This window comes from Oryx dammah, unplaced genomic scaffold, assembly GCF_014754425.2.
Source record: "Oryx dammah isolate SB20612 unplaced genomic scaffold, SCBI_Odam_1.1 HiC_scaffold_2, whole genome shotgun sequence".
Classification (NCBI taxonomy): Eukaryota; Metazoa; Chordata; class Mammalia; order Artiodactyla; family Bovidae; genus Oryx; species Oryx dammah.
Genome location: NW_024070186.1, coordinates 91,439,433 through 91,455,568, shown reverse-complemented (window position 1 = coordinate 91,455,568; position 16,136 = coordinate 91,439,433). Strand labels below are relative to the sequence as shown.

Sequence of the window (16,136 nt, the reverse complement as noted above, 5' to 3'; positions counted from 1 at the left end):
TATCTAATTGATTGACTGGCAGGAGAGATGGCCATTATTCATTTTACAAATGAGGAAAGCGAGCTCAGGGAGGTTAAGTAACTTGCTCATGGTTTCACAGCTCAGCAAGGCCAGAATTCAAACCCGGTTCATTACCTCAAAGCACCTGCGCTTAGCTTAAGCTGCAAGTCAGAGATATTAATTAGGTGGCTTTAAAATGGTAATACCAGTAAGAAAGGGGAAGAGCAAGTCCTTCTAAGTCAAGGACTCTTTCATTATTTTATAAGGTTCTTTTCAATCACAAGAAGTTTTGTAACAGGATCCATGAAAAAGATAAAACTTGAAAACACCCAGATACAAGAACAAGAGAAGAGAATGAAGAAAGGAACTCAGTGGAAGGCTCAAGTGACAGGAAAATGGGAAATAAAAGAAAAGCAGCAGCACTCAAGGAACAGACAATTTCAGATGAAGTTCCACACAAAAAGCTGCCACCTACTGGATAGTAGTGGCTAGGTGGACAGGCTGAAAATGGCCCCAGCAGCTCTGGTGGAGCCTCTTAAATTCTGAGAAGGCATCCATCCCACAGCTGCATTGCAAAGATTTCTGCACCAGCAGCAGGAGGTGAGGAAGGAGGTGATGTGACTCCCATTTGAGCTGTACAGTAGCTATGGTGGTAGCAGCTACTTCAGAATAGGGACCAATATGGTATTGCTTTTTAGTTCCACACTATTCTTAATAGAAGCATATGTGCAGACTGACTGCCATAATGCCTGGCACTGCTGTAGGAGATCAATTGCATTCATTTACCATCATTGAAGGGCAGAATGACAAACTGTGAGCAAAAAGGCAAATTTTGCCTCAGACTCAGGATTTTAATCTTGAATACAATAAAAGGTAGAAAACAGAGACATTTTCCCCACCTCAAGCCAATTCAAGCCAATATGCCATGCCACACACATTATAAACCGTGCGTGCATCATATCAGGTTTTTGCCGTGTGTCACATGACTGGTTTTGGCAACAGCTTAGTTGGTCATATACAGTGTCTGAGATTATACAGGAAACATTTTAAAGGTCATAAATTCAGACAATCCTGGGAACAGCTTACTGGTGATGGCTTCCAAATGAGCATATAAAAAGTCTGTGAAGAGATTACATGGAAATTCTCCAACCACAGCAGAAAATGCAGATTTACAGGATATATTTTGTACTCCAACTACCCAAAGAGCTTTCCACTAGCATGTTCTTGCCAGGCGGCTGTTATCTATGACAACAGCAGTTCTTAGAGCCTTAGCAAGAGCAACTATTTATTCCACCAGAAGAGCCGAGACAACTCTCATATTTTTGTTGACGGCTAATGTTAAAAAGTTTGCCTTAGGTTTTAAGATGCTTGAATTCAGCTAAAGAACTTAGAAGCTGGGGCTAGGAACAGACTACTGTTTTCCTGACATTTTCATCCATTTCATTTGCAACCCTAGTTCCATCACCCCATGTTGTCTGTGGGACTATGGTCCCAAACTCTGCCTTCTAAATCATCTTAATTCTGGCTAAAGCCATACCACTATCTGGACTGACTTCCAAATTGGATTGACTTCTCCAACAGAAAAAGCAAGTATCTTTTTATCTCACACACAGACTAATGGATTGCTAGCGGCTACCCAGAGCACTGGAGCTTCCCTGCTGGCTCAGTGATTAAGAATCTGCCTGCCAAGGCAAGAGATGCAGGAAATGCGGGTTTGATCCCTGGGTCAGGAAGATCCTCTGGAGGAGAAAATGGCAACCCACTCCAGCATTCTTGCCTGGAAAAATCCCATGGACAGAGGAACCTGGCAGGCTACAGTCCATGTAGTCACAAAGAGTCAGACACGACAGAGAGACTGAGCACGCAAGCGTACACTGCATCCCTGAGAAGGATTTTCTAACTTTCTCCAGCCTCAGAAGGAAGAATTCTATGAGTGATTAGCAAGGTCTGTCATAGGTAAGGGAGAAGGTAGTGATGCCACACACATCATGTTTGTTTCATCTCTGCAGGCGATTTACCCTAGTGTTGCTCTGCTTAGTCTCTCAGTTGGGTTCGACTCTTTGTGACCCTGCGGACTGTAGCCTGCCAGGCTCCTCTGTCCATGGGGATTTTCCAGGCAAGAATACTGGAGAGGGTTACCATGCCCTCCTCCAGGAGATCTACCCAACCTAGGGATTGAATCCAGATCTCCCACACTGTAGGCAGATACTTTACTGTCTGAACCACTAGGGAAGCCCCTTATCCTAGTGTTGGGAGGTACTAATTTTCATTACCTGTAGGGTCTAGTAGGCACATCACATACATCTGTTAACTGACTGACAATTTCTCTAAAAGGAGGGATGAAAGGCTAGTTTAAGTTTAGGTGGTAGAAGTACAGGCAACTTTATTCTTTGCTCTAGTTTTTTCTATATTCCCTGAGCTTCTTATTAACATATATCCATATTTTATCAGAAAATAATACTACTTTTTTATTTAATAGCATGTATTAGGAGGATAAATTCCTCTTGGAAAATGTGAGATGTCACAAGAATCCTCATGATGGCTTTTAGACATTTCGTCATACTTCTCTATAAATTTTTACATAGCTGTGAGGATAGGGAATTGGAGTGGGGAGTGTTCTGCTTTTTAATTTAAATCACAATAATTTGCTAGAGCCTTAAATTTTTGTAAACATAACTTTTACTGGCATATATTGCTGTTAACTCTTAACTCTTCTCTAGTAGTAGGTTTAAAGTTTTTAGCTTTCAGAATTAATGTGATAGGCATCTTATGTAGAGTCCCTTTGAAAATAATACTGACCAGGGCAAAGTGGTCAAAGGGAATTACTTGAGTTTCTATCCTTGATTTAGTTTCTCAATGTAGATTATATTGAGCCCTGGAATATCTACTGGCGAAACAGTCAAGTCAGCTCCCCCAAAGCCTATACAAAGTTTGCTAAAATGAATTCATCTCAACAAAGACTGCATTCAACTGTGTTTGTTAGTTTTTGTAGCTAACAAGGAAAACAATTTCCTACTGAAAGCACTGATACCTATAAGTTAAAATGCTTAATATCCAAATCGCAAATCTCATATGGAGAGGGTTCGTTTACCTTTTCATTAATTATTAAAGGTTCATTTAATTCATTGTTAAAACATGAATTAAAACTTGCCAAAAAAATTGTTAGTAGGGCCAGACATTAAGAGATTGGACTAATTAAATGATAATGATCATCAAGTGATGAAATGTAACCTTGATCATATCTATTCCTCACTTTTATCATTATAACTGTTTCCACTCACCCCACATTTATGGCCTCCTTACTGCATCAGTTCCCTCAGTCTTGATTGGGTGGTGGCTACATGGGTATATTCATATGTAAAAGTTCTTCAAGCTATACATTAAAAATTTGTGCACTGTATTAATGTAAAGGAACTTTAAAAATCAAGGGACGTCCTCTGTTAATGTAAAAAAAAGCAATAATAATAATAGTGAAGATACTTGTTCATCAGGTAGTGATAATCTTATGTATTTTAGCTGCCACCGTTTAAATCTCCCGGCGCACCATTAGACTGTAAGCAACCTGAGGGCAGAGATCATGTCCTGTACTTCATCCATGACTCTGCCCTGTGTAGGTCATGCTCAGCCTGCAGCAGGGAATACTGGAAGCATTCCAGTGCATTGTTCCTCTGAAGCCAGATTTCTTAACCTCCTTCATACCCTATTATCAACATACAGTTAATCAACCACTAGGGGTATTACTGACCAATGTGGGATCTTTATATTCTTGAGAATTATTCTAATAATGGATTCCCAGGGAATACGGCCTGATGGCCACCGGGAAGGCAAGGTCTATGCTGTTGATGACTCACTCCTAGAGAAAGCATCCCACGCCAAAGTCATACGTGACAGAAGATGGCACCTTAAGAGAAAAGCATGCATTTGACCTGCAGGACATCAGTCACCTAGCTTAAAAATGAACCTATCTAAAGATAAGTTGTTTTTCAATCCTATAATATCTGGTGTCTTTAAGCTAATACTATTTGTGGCTACTAAAAATTTCTGTCTGGATGTCCATTTATTTAAAAGGAGTAGGAAGAAGATACCATGACATTTTCAATTCTCTGTGTGTGACCACTGGTATTTACAGATCATCTTTTACTTTCTCTATTCTCCTGGAAACCTGTATCTTCTTGCCTCACTGAATTTGAAGACTTTATTTCCTTCTTCAAGACATTACATTCATAGCAGCCATGCCCCCACCTCACAGCTCCTCCCAAACTCGTTCCTCTGAGCTTGAGAATGGACCCCTGCTTTCTATTTTCCAATCCAGAGACTTCTATAGGAATTGTGACATGTTCCTTTTAAGGATGTTTTCAGTATCCAAGGCTTCAATTTGCAGGGTGCTTGTCCCTCTGTTTTGGCTATTCAGCAGAGTCCCTGCTATATTTTAACATCCCATTTTCTAACAATGACCTCCAGAATCACAGCAAGGAGTTTCTTTGCCAAAGGATAAACAAACAAGAGATTATTTTAGTGGTCAATATACAAGATAGATATCAAAATCCTAGCTTTTTCTGTAGAAGATGTGGGGGAAATCAAGGGAAAATGAGGGAAAAAAAGTCACACTTTGGCCCACTGGAATCCGTTATTGGAATAATTCTCAAGAATATAAAGAAGATCCCACATTGGTCAATAATACCCCTAGTGGTTGATTAACTGTATGTTGATAATAGGGTATGAAGGAGGTTAAGAAATCTGGCTTCAGAGGAACAATGCACTAATAATCTTCTTGCCTATCTGTATAATTGTTGTTATTCTTGTCACTATTGTCTTAAGCGATGCACTCACAGTTCACGGGTTAAGCATCCCCTCCCTGGAATAAGTGTTCTGATTTGTGAATCAGTCTCCTGTACTTGTGACTTATCATGTGACCTGTGAATTTATAGACCTGGAATGTTGGCAATCAGAGTGCCAGCAGACATAACCACCAGCAGAAAGTGGAGTGTGCTCGGGCACTTGCCAAGGCTGCCTTCTGGAAGCAGGCAGTCGAGCCACAGGGTCCCCTCCAGCCTATGGTGTTGGACTCAGACCCCAGGGCACATGCACTAACAGCTGACTTCTCAACCTTTCCCAGCCTCTGCTATCCACACTTCTCAGTGAACTGTAGTAATTCTCACCGAGAGGGCCTGGTGAGGGAGAGTGAGCAGGTCCATACAGCCCCCTCCCAAAAGGTTCTGAAAAGAGGAAGTTTGCTCTGTGCTGCCACTCCCCAATCCTCATCCATAGCAGACGCTAATACATCAAGAGACAGGGCTCCTCAAGAGACATGGGCCAACACCCCCTTTAAGAAGACTCTAATGAGCACATGGGAGTGAGCTCAGCTGAATGGGATGGAATTTTGATGGAGGCTGCCTGAAGTATTAAGACAGAAAGACAGAGAGGAAGCAATCAAAAAAAAAACCCTGAGGTGCCAATAAGAGACAATGGAAAACATTCAAAACAGAACACTTTCTTTAACGAGATTTGCTAATAGTTTCTTGAATCCAACCAAACAGGATTTCTACAGACTGACACTGATAATGAAGACAACCACCTTTTCTCCAGCTTGGCACACCTCTGATTCTAGAGGTCTGCAGCTATTCCAAAGGCCTTAGTTCTTCAAATTGCAACATAATTTGTTGTACAATCACATGCTTTAAAAATATGCCGAATTGAATCCTTGTGCTTATACTAAATCAAAAAGGACCAAGAAAACTCTTTGTTTTCTAAATTTCATTTTAAAAGCTCATCATATTTGCATAATTTTAGCCCTAAAGACTACTAAAGTGGATGTCAATAAAGACAGTAAAGTATTTGGCTTTGTTTGCTATATGTTATTACAGCTAACAAGGAAAAAAATTTCTACTGCAAGCACCATTAACTACATGATAAAATGCTGAAAGTAATATCTAAACTAACATTAATTTATCTTTTCATTAATAGTTAAAGGTACATTATTATTAAAATGTGGATTAAAGACTTGCCAAAGGTTACCAGGTCCAGACACCAAGAGATTGTATTCATTAAAAAATAATCCCTAATAATCTGTCATGAAATGAAACCTACATCATACCTACTCTTCACATACCTTGAGTTTACAGCCTTCTTTCTGCACCACTCCTTTCCTCAGTTTTCATGGCTCAGCACTTCTTGATTTTGCCTCTCTCCCCGCAGATTTTGCCTTGGGAATTCTGTGAGAGTACTTTCTGCTCTTCCACCTCAAGCAGGAAATTGCTGCTGAGGGAACTTCCTATGAGGGCTAAGCTTTTCCCTGCAATGCACTGGGGGGAGGGGGTGTAGTACAAACAGCTTCTGAGAATAGATCCCAGACCTTGGGCTACACAGCCTTGTGACGCGTGAACCTATGGCCCCCTCACTCCTCACACTTGCATTCCAGTTCACAGAGCGATTTCACACACTAGCTGGCAATTCCTAAACCTGCAGTAAAACAAATCAGGGATTCTCCTCAACCATCAATGGACTGTGGTTTTTGCCTTTTGAGGGCAATAGCGGGGATGCAAGGGTGTTCCTTAGCTAGGACTAAATCAGCCAGTGAAGAAGGGTCCTCCCTCAAACTCAAACCCTGGAAAACAAAATGCATGAGAAACTGGTCTGGAGTTCAAGATGACCTCTGCCGGTAGAAAGAGCTGGGTTCAGATCCTTCTTCAGAACTAACTAGCTGTGTGACCTTGAGCAGGTTACCTAATCTCCTGGAACCTGTTTCTTCCCCTGTAAAATGTGGATAACAAAAGTGACCCTACAAGGTTCTGGGAAGCTTTAAATGAAATGATGTATGCATCCCAACCAAGGTCTGCTCTATGCCAAGAAGTACATGGCTAATATGAAGTCCTTGTGGGAGGTAGTGGTTAAGAGCCTGGGGTGTGATGCCAGACTGTCTTCAAATCTCACTTCTACCATTTAACAACTTAAGACTCTAGATAAGTTATGTGACCTTTCTGACTTAGTCTCCCCATCATTCAAATGGAGTTTTATTACAACACAAGTAGATAGCCAAAAAAATTAGCTCTTTTAAATTTAATATAGTATTAGTTGCTCAGTCGTGTCTGACTCTTTGCGACCCCATGGACTATAGCCTGCCAGGCTTCTCTGTCTATGGGATTCTCCAGGCCAGAATACTGGAGTGGGTTGCCATTTCCTTCTCCAGGGAATCTTTCCAAACAAGGAATCGAACCCAGGTCCTCTGCACTGCAGGCAGAATCTTCACTGTATGAGCTTCCAGGGAAGCCCAATTTTTAATTTCATTGTGAGTAAAAACAGCTCCTGTTTCCAGATCAACCAACAATGTAGTAGTGAATTAAATGAGAGTTCAGTATAATGTGCATATTTTTTTAAATCGTGAAGACCTTGCAGGCTTTTATGACTTTTCTGGGCAGAAAAGCTGTGATGCTAAGGGTGGGGCTAAACTGTAATATGAAGAAAAAAATTCAAAGAGAGAGAATAACCACCCACCAGGGAACTATTTCTTTTGTAATGTACATTCCATTTCTTCTCCCTCATGCTTTTTAATTCCTTCCACATTTCCTGCCATAATTATCAAATGTTTGGTTTCTGACCTCACTTTTCTGGAGACTAGAGCCCAGGGAACTTAGAATTGTTTATTTTCTGTCCATAAACCTTTGAGTTAATGGAGGGGCTTGTGAGTGAAGGGTTTGTTGGTTTGTTTGTAGTGTTTCAGGAAGGTCACTGGAGTTGAAAAGAAAACATTACCCCAAAAGCGCTGAAATACTTTGACTGGAAACGCGGAGCCCTCAAAGGACAGAGCCACGGATTACTCATACTTGCGCAATGCCCAGTTTAGGAAAAAACGGAGACTTTTAAAAGGCCGTTATTTGGCTCTGATAGTAGCACAAAATCCCAGGGCACTTTACAAAGAAAGAAAGAAAAAATCAGAGAATCATAATCTTACTTTATAAAAGAGAGAGAGAGAAAATATATATCCCACCCTAAAAGAAGAATCTCTTGAGCTCCCCAGCCCGCCCCCCCCTCCCCCAGGAGACAGACTCGGAAGGGAGAAGGCTCCAACTATTCTCAGTTTTCTCTCAAGTGAAGGCAAGAACTCAGGCGCCTTTTTGAACTCGGCTCCTGCTCGTGTCGCCGCCTCTGTCCCAATCGGCCCTGCTCTTCCTCACTCCCCCTCCCCACTCTCCCTCCATATTAGCCTTGGTGGGGCTCCAGCTTACGGCCCAAACTACTTTTCCTGATTTTTAAGGTTTAAGTTTCCTAAGTAGCATTTCTGCTCCGAGCGCCCCCTCACCCGGCGGATGGAAACTCCCAGTCCGACCCGGGGAGAGCATCTCCAGGGACGCACGCACCGCCCGCGCCACGCGCAGACCCCAGTGGCCCCGGCGCCCGAGTTCGGACCTGCTCAGAGGCTCACCTACCTCGGCGTGGACCCAGGCGACCGCCACCAGCGCGAGCGCGAGCCAGCGTCTCCACATCTGCGGAAGAGAGAAGAGCCAGACTGAAGGCTCCGGGCCCCGTGCCGACCCCGGAAACTTCCTTGGGTCCCGGCGGCTCGCCCCCTCCGCCCGGCCACCCTCGGCCGCTCAGAGGGGTCGCACCAGTGCGTTCGGCTTCGCGCCACGCACCCCGCTCTCACCATGGTCCCGTCCCGGTCTCCGGAGGGCGCGGGGCAGGCGGCTGCAGTGAGCTCTAAGGGAAGGTGGGAGCTTCGCGGATCGCCAGCCTCAGAGGAAATCCGACCTGGGCTCGCCGCCCCTTAAGACCCCTCCTTCCCCGACAGCCTGCCCCCCAGCTCCTCCCCATTCTCCTCCCCCTTCTGCAGCAGCGGCCCCCGCGGCTCAGGCTCCGCTCCCTCCTCCCAATCCCTAGCTACCTCGAGCCCGCGAGCGTCCGAGCGCTGCTGAGCCCCTTTTCCCACCAGGCCCCTAGTTTAGCACCTTTCTGACTCCCAGGACGTGGAGACAGAGTGGCGGGGTTGTCCTGGGGGGTGCCCTGCAACAAAGCGAGTGTGGCAGGGGGAGCCTAAACCCCACCCCCGGGAGGGGCCAGTGGCTTGCGGCAGCTCGGGCTGGCTGCGGGGCGGGCTGGCTGCGGCGGTGGCCAGGTGGGGCGGTGCTGGGGAGGGCCCCGGCTCTGAAGGGCCGTAGGAACCTGGGGGGGAAAACCCTGCGGCGCGGGGAGCTGGAGTCGCCCCCTACAGCTGATAGAGGCATCACTGTCGCCAGAGCATGAGGAAGGGGACTCAGGGCCCAGAAGAGACAGGCCGGCCTGAGGAAAGCTGCTTTGGGTCCAGCTGTGGATTTCCTGGGGGCCCGGGACAGGGGGGAGGAGGTGGAAGCCATCCTCCTCTGCCGACAAGATCCTGATTCCAACCTTTGCCAGCCGCCTCATCCTGTCCCTCCCTTCAGTCCAGGAGCGACCGGTGTCCCCTTGCTCTCCTCCCAGCTTCACCTGTGTCCCTGTTCCCATCCCTTTCATCCCAAGTCCTCTCCGTGTTCATGCTTCACATCTCCACCAACTGCTACCCAGAGGCTTTCAAATGTGTGCTACCACTTTGTCGAGGTTGACTCCCCAAACTGTTCCCAACCCTAACTTCTTTCCTAGCCTGTACCGGGTGTCCTTGCTGCCAAGAACAAGTCGATTTGATACCTCAGATTTAAGGTGCCCAAGGCTGAGACCTGGGTGTTCATTGGGAGGGCTGGTGTTGAAGCTGAAACTCTAATACTTTGGCCACCTGATGAAAGGGCTGACTCATTGGAAAAGACCCTGATGCTGGGAAAGATTGAGGGCAGGAGGAGAAGGGGACGACAGAGGAAGAGATGGCTGGATGGCATCACCGACTCAATGGACATGGGTTTGGGTGGACTCCGGGAGTTGGTGATGGACAGGGAGGCCTGGAGTGTTTCATGGGTTCACAAAGAGTCAGACACGACTGAGCGACTGAACTGAACTGAACTGAAGGCTGAGACCCACTTCCCACCAGCTCTGGGCATGCTTATCTACATCTTTCAGAGTGGTGCCTGAAAAAGGTCTCTCACTTCTCGGACCCCAGTTGTGACCATATCCTGGCACTTTTCCCTTGATCTCTCTGGTTCATCCCTTCACCCCAGTTCACATTTCCACTTCCCTGGACCAGACCTTCATCCTTCCTCACTCAGGAATTCTAGAAACCACTTCTGGTTGCCCTTCAGCTCCTGGTTTTCCTCCCCTGGCCTTCACTGCAGCCCATTGCCACATTATCTCTACATAAACACTGTCTTCCTCATGCTCTTTTCCTGCTCAGAAACTTAAGCACTCTTCACACATCAAAAACAAAAGTCTTTCTTGTAAGTCATCCACCTAACCTTACAAGCTACTTATAATAGGGCTTCCCAGATGGTGCTAGTGGTAAAGAACCTGCCTGCCAACGCAGGAGACACAAGAGACGCAGGTTTGATTCCTGGGTCCAGAAGGTCCCCTGGAGGAGGGCATGGCAACCACTCCAGTATTCTTGCCTGGATAATCCCATGAATACTCACAAAAGCTACTTATATGTTCTCTACTCAAATCAGGCCATCTTCTCATTCTCTGAACTTGTCATGTTCACTCTTTTACCATGATTTGTTGAATGCATACTGTTGCAGTCTTAGGGGTCTTCAGATGACACCCACAAGGCCCATCCAAGTTCAAAATCCATTGAGATAGCTGAAGGAGTCAGACTGGTGGAAAACAAAATGTCAGCTTTGTCCCTGGGAAAACTGGAATGGTAGCCATGGCTTTTAGATCCACGGGGATAAAGACCGGCTTGAATTTCAGTCCAGAACTGAACATATCCCACAGTGGAGATGTGGGTTTGATCCCTGGGTTGGAAAGATTCCCCTGGAGAAAGAAATGGCAACCCATTCTGGTATTCCTGCCTGGGAAATCCCACTGACAGGAACCTGGTGGGCTACAGTCCATGGGATCTCAAAGAGTCACAGCTTAGTAGACCAAACAACAACAGCAAACACCAGTCACAAGCAGAGTCGGAAAGTCTGCTTGTAAAAGCTGACTGTAGTTTTACAACTTCTGGAAAAGCAGAAAATACGTGCTTCCTGGGGCAGGCCTGCTTTCCAAACCTGAGGATTCAGAAGGACACAATGCCAGTTCTTCCTTCAAGCTCACTGGACAGGCAGTGTACTCCTGCTTCCTCGTCATGGAAATAGAAGTAGAGAATAGACACTCCCCCCCATAGTTACCCTGTCCCCATCTCTGTGCTTGGACTGAAGGGCACTATGTTGTACAAGTTTTCCTTCTGCCCTCTAATAACTCACAGTACTTTTCATCCCTGGCGTATGCACTGTACTCCCTCAGAATCTGGCAGGGTGTCCTCTCTGCCTTCCTCCTTTTGTCTATTAAAACTCTGTCTTTTTCTTTTCTCTTTTTCTTCAGGATCCAGGTAAAGTTTCATTGCTTTTTCTAGCATCGTTTCTGGCAATAAATTGACATAGTGGAAAGCACGGGAGGTCTAAGGTCAAATGAACCTGGCTTTCAATATTACATGGAGAGACCATGGGGTCGCAGAGTCAGACTCGACAGTGTCTAGTGTCTTGTACACTTTCGGTATTGTTGCCACCTTATACCAGCTGTGTGACTTTGTCAAATTACTTGAGCTCCCTGAACCTAGATTTCGGCGTCTGACAAATGGCAGCTATAATGCCTTGCAGAGGCTTGTGGAATTTAAATATGGTGACTTAGAGTAAGTGCCAGGCAGGTAGTAGACCTCTATAAATGGCTCAGTTCAGTTCAGTCACTCAGTCGTGTCCAACTCTTTGTGGGGACTCACAGCACGCCAGGCCTCCCTGTCCATCACCAACTCCTGGAGTTCACCCAACCCCATGTCCATCGAGTCGGTGATGGACAGAGGATGATGATGAACATTCAGCCATCTCATCCTCTGTTGTCCCCTTCTCCTCCTGCCCCCAATCCCTCCCAGCATCAGGGTCTTTTCCAATGAGTCAGCTCTTCGCATCAGGTGGCCAAAGTATTGGAGTTTCAGCTTCAGCATCAGTCCTTCCAATGAATATCCAGGACTGATCTCCTTTAGGATGGACTGGTTGGATCTCCTTGCAGTCCAAGGGACTCTCAAGAGTCTTCTCCAACAGCACAGTTCAAACGCATCGATTCTTCAGCACTCAGCTTTCTTCACAGTCCAACTCTCACATCCATACATGAAACACTAGAAAAACCATAGCCTTGACTGGACAGACCTTTGTTGGCAAACTAATATCTCTGCTTTTCAATATGCTATCTAGGTTGGTCACAACTTTTCTTCCAAGGAGTAAGCGTCTTTTAATTTCATGGCTGCAATCACCATCTGTGGTGATTTGGGAACCCCCCAAATAAAGTCTGACACTGTTTCCACTGTTTCCCCATCTATTTGCCATGAAGTAATGGGACCAGATGCCATGATCTTCGTTTTCTGAATGTTGAGCTTTAAGCCAACTTTTTCACTTTCCTCTTTCACTTTCATCAAGAGGCTTTTTAGTTCTTCTTCACTTTCTGCCATAAGGGTGGTGTCATCTGCATATCTGAGGTTATTGATATTTCTCCTGGCAATCTTGATTCCAGCTTGTGCTTCTTCCAGCCCAGCATTTCTCATGCTGTACTCTGCATATAAGTTAAATAAGCAGGGTGACAATATACAGCCTTGATGACTATAAATGGTAGCTGTTATTATTTTTTTGATGTGCTCTGCTTATGAATTGCAATTATTATATGCCAGGTACCAACTACAAGAACCAGGTCTTACTTTATTTAACTGTCACAACAAACTGAAAAGTATTTTGTCATTGCTTCCACTTTCCAAGTAAGGAAACTGAAACTCAGAAAAATTGGGGTACTTTTCTGAGGTTAATAGTTGATTGTATAGGGGCTTCCCAGGTGGCACAGTGGTAAAGTATCCACCTGCCAATGCAGAAGACTCAAGAGATGAGGGTTATATCCCCGGGTCAGGAAGATCCCCTGGAGGAGGGCATGGCAGCCTACCCCGGTATTCTTGCCTGGAGAATCCCATGGGCAGAGGAGCCTGGCAGGTTGCAGTCCATAGGGTTGCAAAGAGTAGGACACAACAGGAGTGACTGAGCACGCACTCACACACACAGTGTCTAACACGTGATTGTTTAGTTGTTGGTTTTGATTCTTCAGTTAGAGTTTACGTTGCTGATGGCATAAACATTGTTTTTCATGTCTTTATTCTTTCCACATTTGGGGCACAATTGATCAAATTGATCATATAAAAACTAAAGATTCCTGTTGATCAAGGGCACCACAGAAATGTGATAGATTAGAAGATGTTCAATGTCTAAAATGGACATGACTTCAATATGTGACCCCTGAAAATCAATAAGAAAAAGACACAAACTCAATAGAAAAATGGGCAAAAGTTATGAACAGGCAGTTTCTCAAAAAAGGAATCCTAAATGGCCAATAAATACAGAAAAGATGTTCAAAGTAACAGGTACAATTTAAACTATCCAACAACCTTATAAAATCAGTATTATCTTATTACCTCCATTTTATAGGTAAGGAAATTGAGACACAGAGAGTTTAAGTAACTTGTCCAAAGTTACATAAGAAATAGTAAATATTGCTTTATATTCATTATAGTGGCAAAAATGAGAGAGTTGGACAATGCCAAATTACAGTATGTGAGTAGTGTAGTCTTTCTGATACACTGTAGTGATTAAGAACATGGGCTTAGGAGCCAGGTTGCCTTGGTTCAAATTTGCCTTGGTAGTAAATTTTGGCTTTATTACTTACTCAGTAACCTTGGGCAAGTTACTTTCTCTGGTCTCAGTGTCCTCTTTTGTAAAATGGGGATAATATAGTGCTACTAGGGGAATAATTCAATGGAAGGACCTTGCAGGATACTGATGATAATTCTGTGCTAGAGTATGGTTAACTTGATACACTATAATAAACACTAAATAAAGCAAGATTAATAAAAAATGATAATAAAACAAAAAACCAAAAGAGTTGATAACTGTATCATGAGGAATTTTTTGGTTGCAGATGATAGGGAAGTCAACTTGACTAAATGGCTTATGCAATTACATAGAATTTATTCACCTACCAGCTAAGAAATCCAGGGGTAAATTTGACTTCAGGAAAGCCTTCAGCTGGAGCTCAAATAAGGTCACCAACTATCTAATTTCTTGCCATCTCTCCCCTTTACCTTCAGCATCATTTTTTCATCCCTGGATTCCACATGGCGGCTCCTGGGAGTTTCAGTCTATGCTCTCACTGTGGTAAACTGCCTACAGTGCCAGTCTTATCATGCCGTTGGACTACCCCCATCTAGGTGAGGGAGAGAGTCTCTTTGGGTTCACTTTTTTTTTTTTTTTTTTACTGCCTTATGGGATCTTAGTTCCCTGACCAGAGACCAAACCTGGACTATGGCAGTAAAAGCACTGAGTTGTAACCACTAGACAGCCAGGAAATTCCCAGCGTTCACTGTTTTAAAAAGATAGCCAGAATTGAGTGTCTTGACATCTCCATACCAATCACTTTGATTGGAGGCTGGACTGGGCTGACTGGTTTAAGCCAATGAGGATCTGCTCAGAAGAAAATCAGGGTAATGTTGACAGGAAAGACAGGAATGAATGCTGGGACCAAGTCAACAATGTCCACTACAGTAATGAATCACCAACCTACACTGTGAAACCAGCACTCTCCAAAGTTGGGGTGCCCCTTTTCCCAGAGGGTATGGGAAAAGAATATTAGAATGTCTATGTTTACTCATTTCCAATCTAAAAATAGAAATTAACTTTGCAAATAGTAGACAGGCTCTGTTCCTCAAATTTGGTCCCTGTGTCAGACAGTCATGGATTACACCCTATTGCCAAACACCATTGCCAAGAACAGCAGGCGTTCTCCCCACAAAGGGATGGCTGCAGCTAGCTCCCTTTAATATATTGTGACATACTGTGGTGTGTCCCCTTACATGGATTTACATGGTATACAACCTAGTTTTAACTAGATTAAAACATTTTAGCTACAGAACCATAAATTGAGGATAACCTTCCTATTAATAAGAAAAGGGTAGAGCTGACATATTTTCTACTTCTGAAAACAGCTCACTGACTGCCACACTAACAAGGTGAAAACAAATGACTTAATTAGATCTGATGAGTCAAACTCAAAAATAACAATAAGACTATTTGAAATGTGGATTCATATTCATTATTATTGGTGATATCTTCAACCCTAGTATGTTTTGAGTTACTTAGTAGGAATACTTGGAATTACCAAGAACTTTAGAAACCATGTATCTGGAACATAAAGACATTAAGACAGATACTTGTTTTTGGAGGGTGATATTTGCAATACTCATTTCAGTACTTTAGAAATTTTCACTCAATTTGATATTAAATACTTAGAGACACTCTTAGGTGTCTTACTTAATAGCAAAGGACTATTGTAAAGCAACATAAAGTAAAAATAAAAATAAAAAAAAAATAGCAAAGGACATACCTTGAGGGGAAACAATTATCTTCCTGCTCTAATTAAGAATAGTAGAAATAGTACATGGAAAACAATATGATGACAAACTAAAACATATTTTTGGTCAGCATACACCATTGGAATTGGCAAAAAAAATACAAAAATTATATATATATATATATGGTTTATATATAAACACATCTGAAAATTAGCAGGAAAAGCAAGCATTAAAGCAAGTTACACCATGCAAAGTTACTACACAGGGATGAAAATATGGATGTCTCAATGTTTCTCTTCTTAAAGATTGACTATATTGTTTCAATAATGAAATCAAGGAACTGCTTTTTGTGTGTGAGCAAATACAGAAAGCTATAGTTGGAAAAGATACATTCCTAATAATAAATGACTTCTTTAGGATGGCATCACCGACTAGATGGACGTGAATTTGAGCGAACTCCGGGAGATGGTGATGGACCGGGAGGCCTGGCATGCTGCGATTCATGGGGTCGCAAAGAGTGGGACACAACTGAGTGACTGAACTGAACTGAACTGAACTGAATGAACTCAGTATCTTCTGGAAGACCTGTGTAAGTAAAACCGAGGAGGAGTGGCTGCTCTGAATAGAGCAAAGGGACTCAGGATAACATTCCACAGCTACCCTCACAGAT

The 16,136-nt window shown here is 43.7% G+C and overlaps 1 protein-coding gene across 2 annotated transcripts in view; it reads right to left on the bottom strand.

The window, feature by feature from the left end:
• Positions 1–9,081, bottom strand: part of FSTL1 (follistatin like 1) — a 56,822-nt gene extending 47,741 nt beyond the window's left edge. Inside the window, exons 1-2 of one of the 2 annotated variants that reach the window (XM_040250927.1) lie at positions 8,642–9,081; positions 8,424–8,480 (exon numbers count right to left, since the gene is read on the bottom strand). In XM_040250927.1, coding sequence (XP_040106861.1) covers positions 8,424–8,480; positions 8,642–8,644 — 60 coding nt within the window. In that variant the 5' untranslated portion in view covers positions 8,645–9,081. Of the gene's footprint in view, positions 1–8,423; positions 8,481–8,630 lie in introns of both variants that reach the window. The other variant, XM_040250935.1, reaches the window with a different exon arrangement.
• Between the last annotated feature and the right edge of the window lie 7,055 nt (positions 9,082–16,136).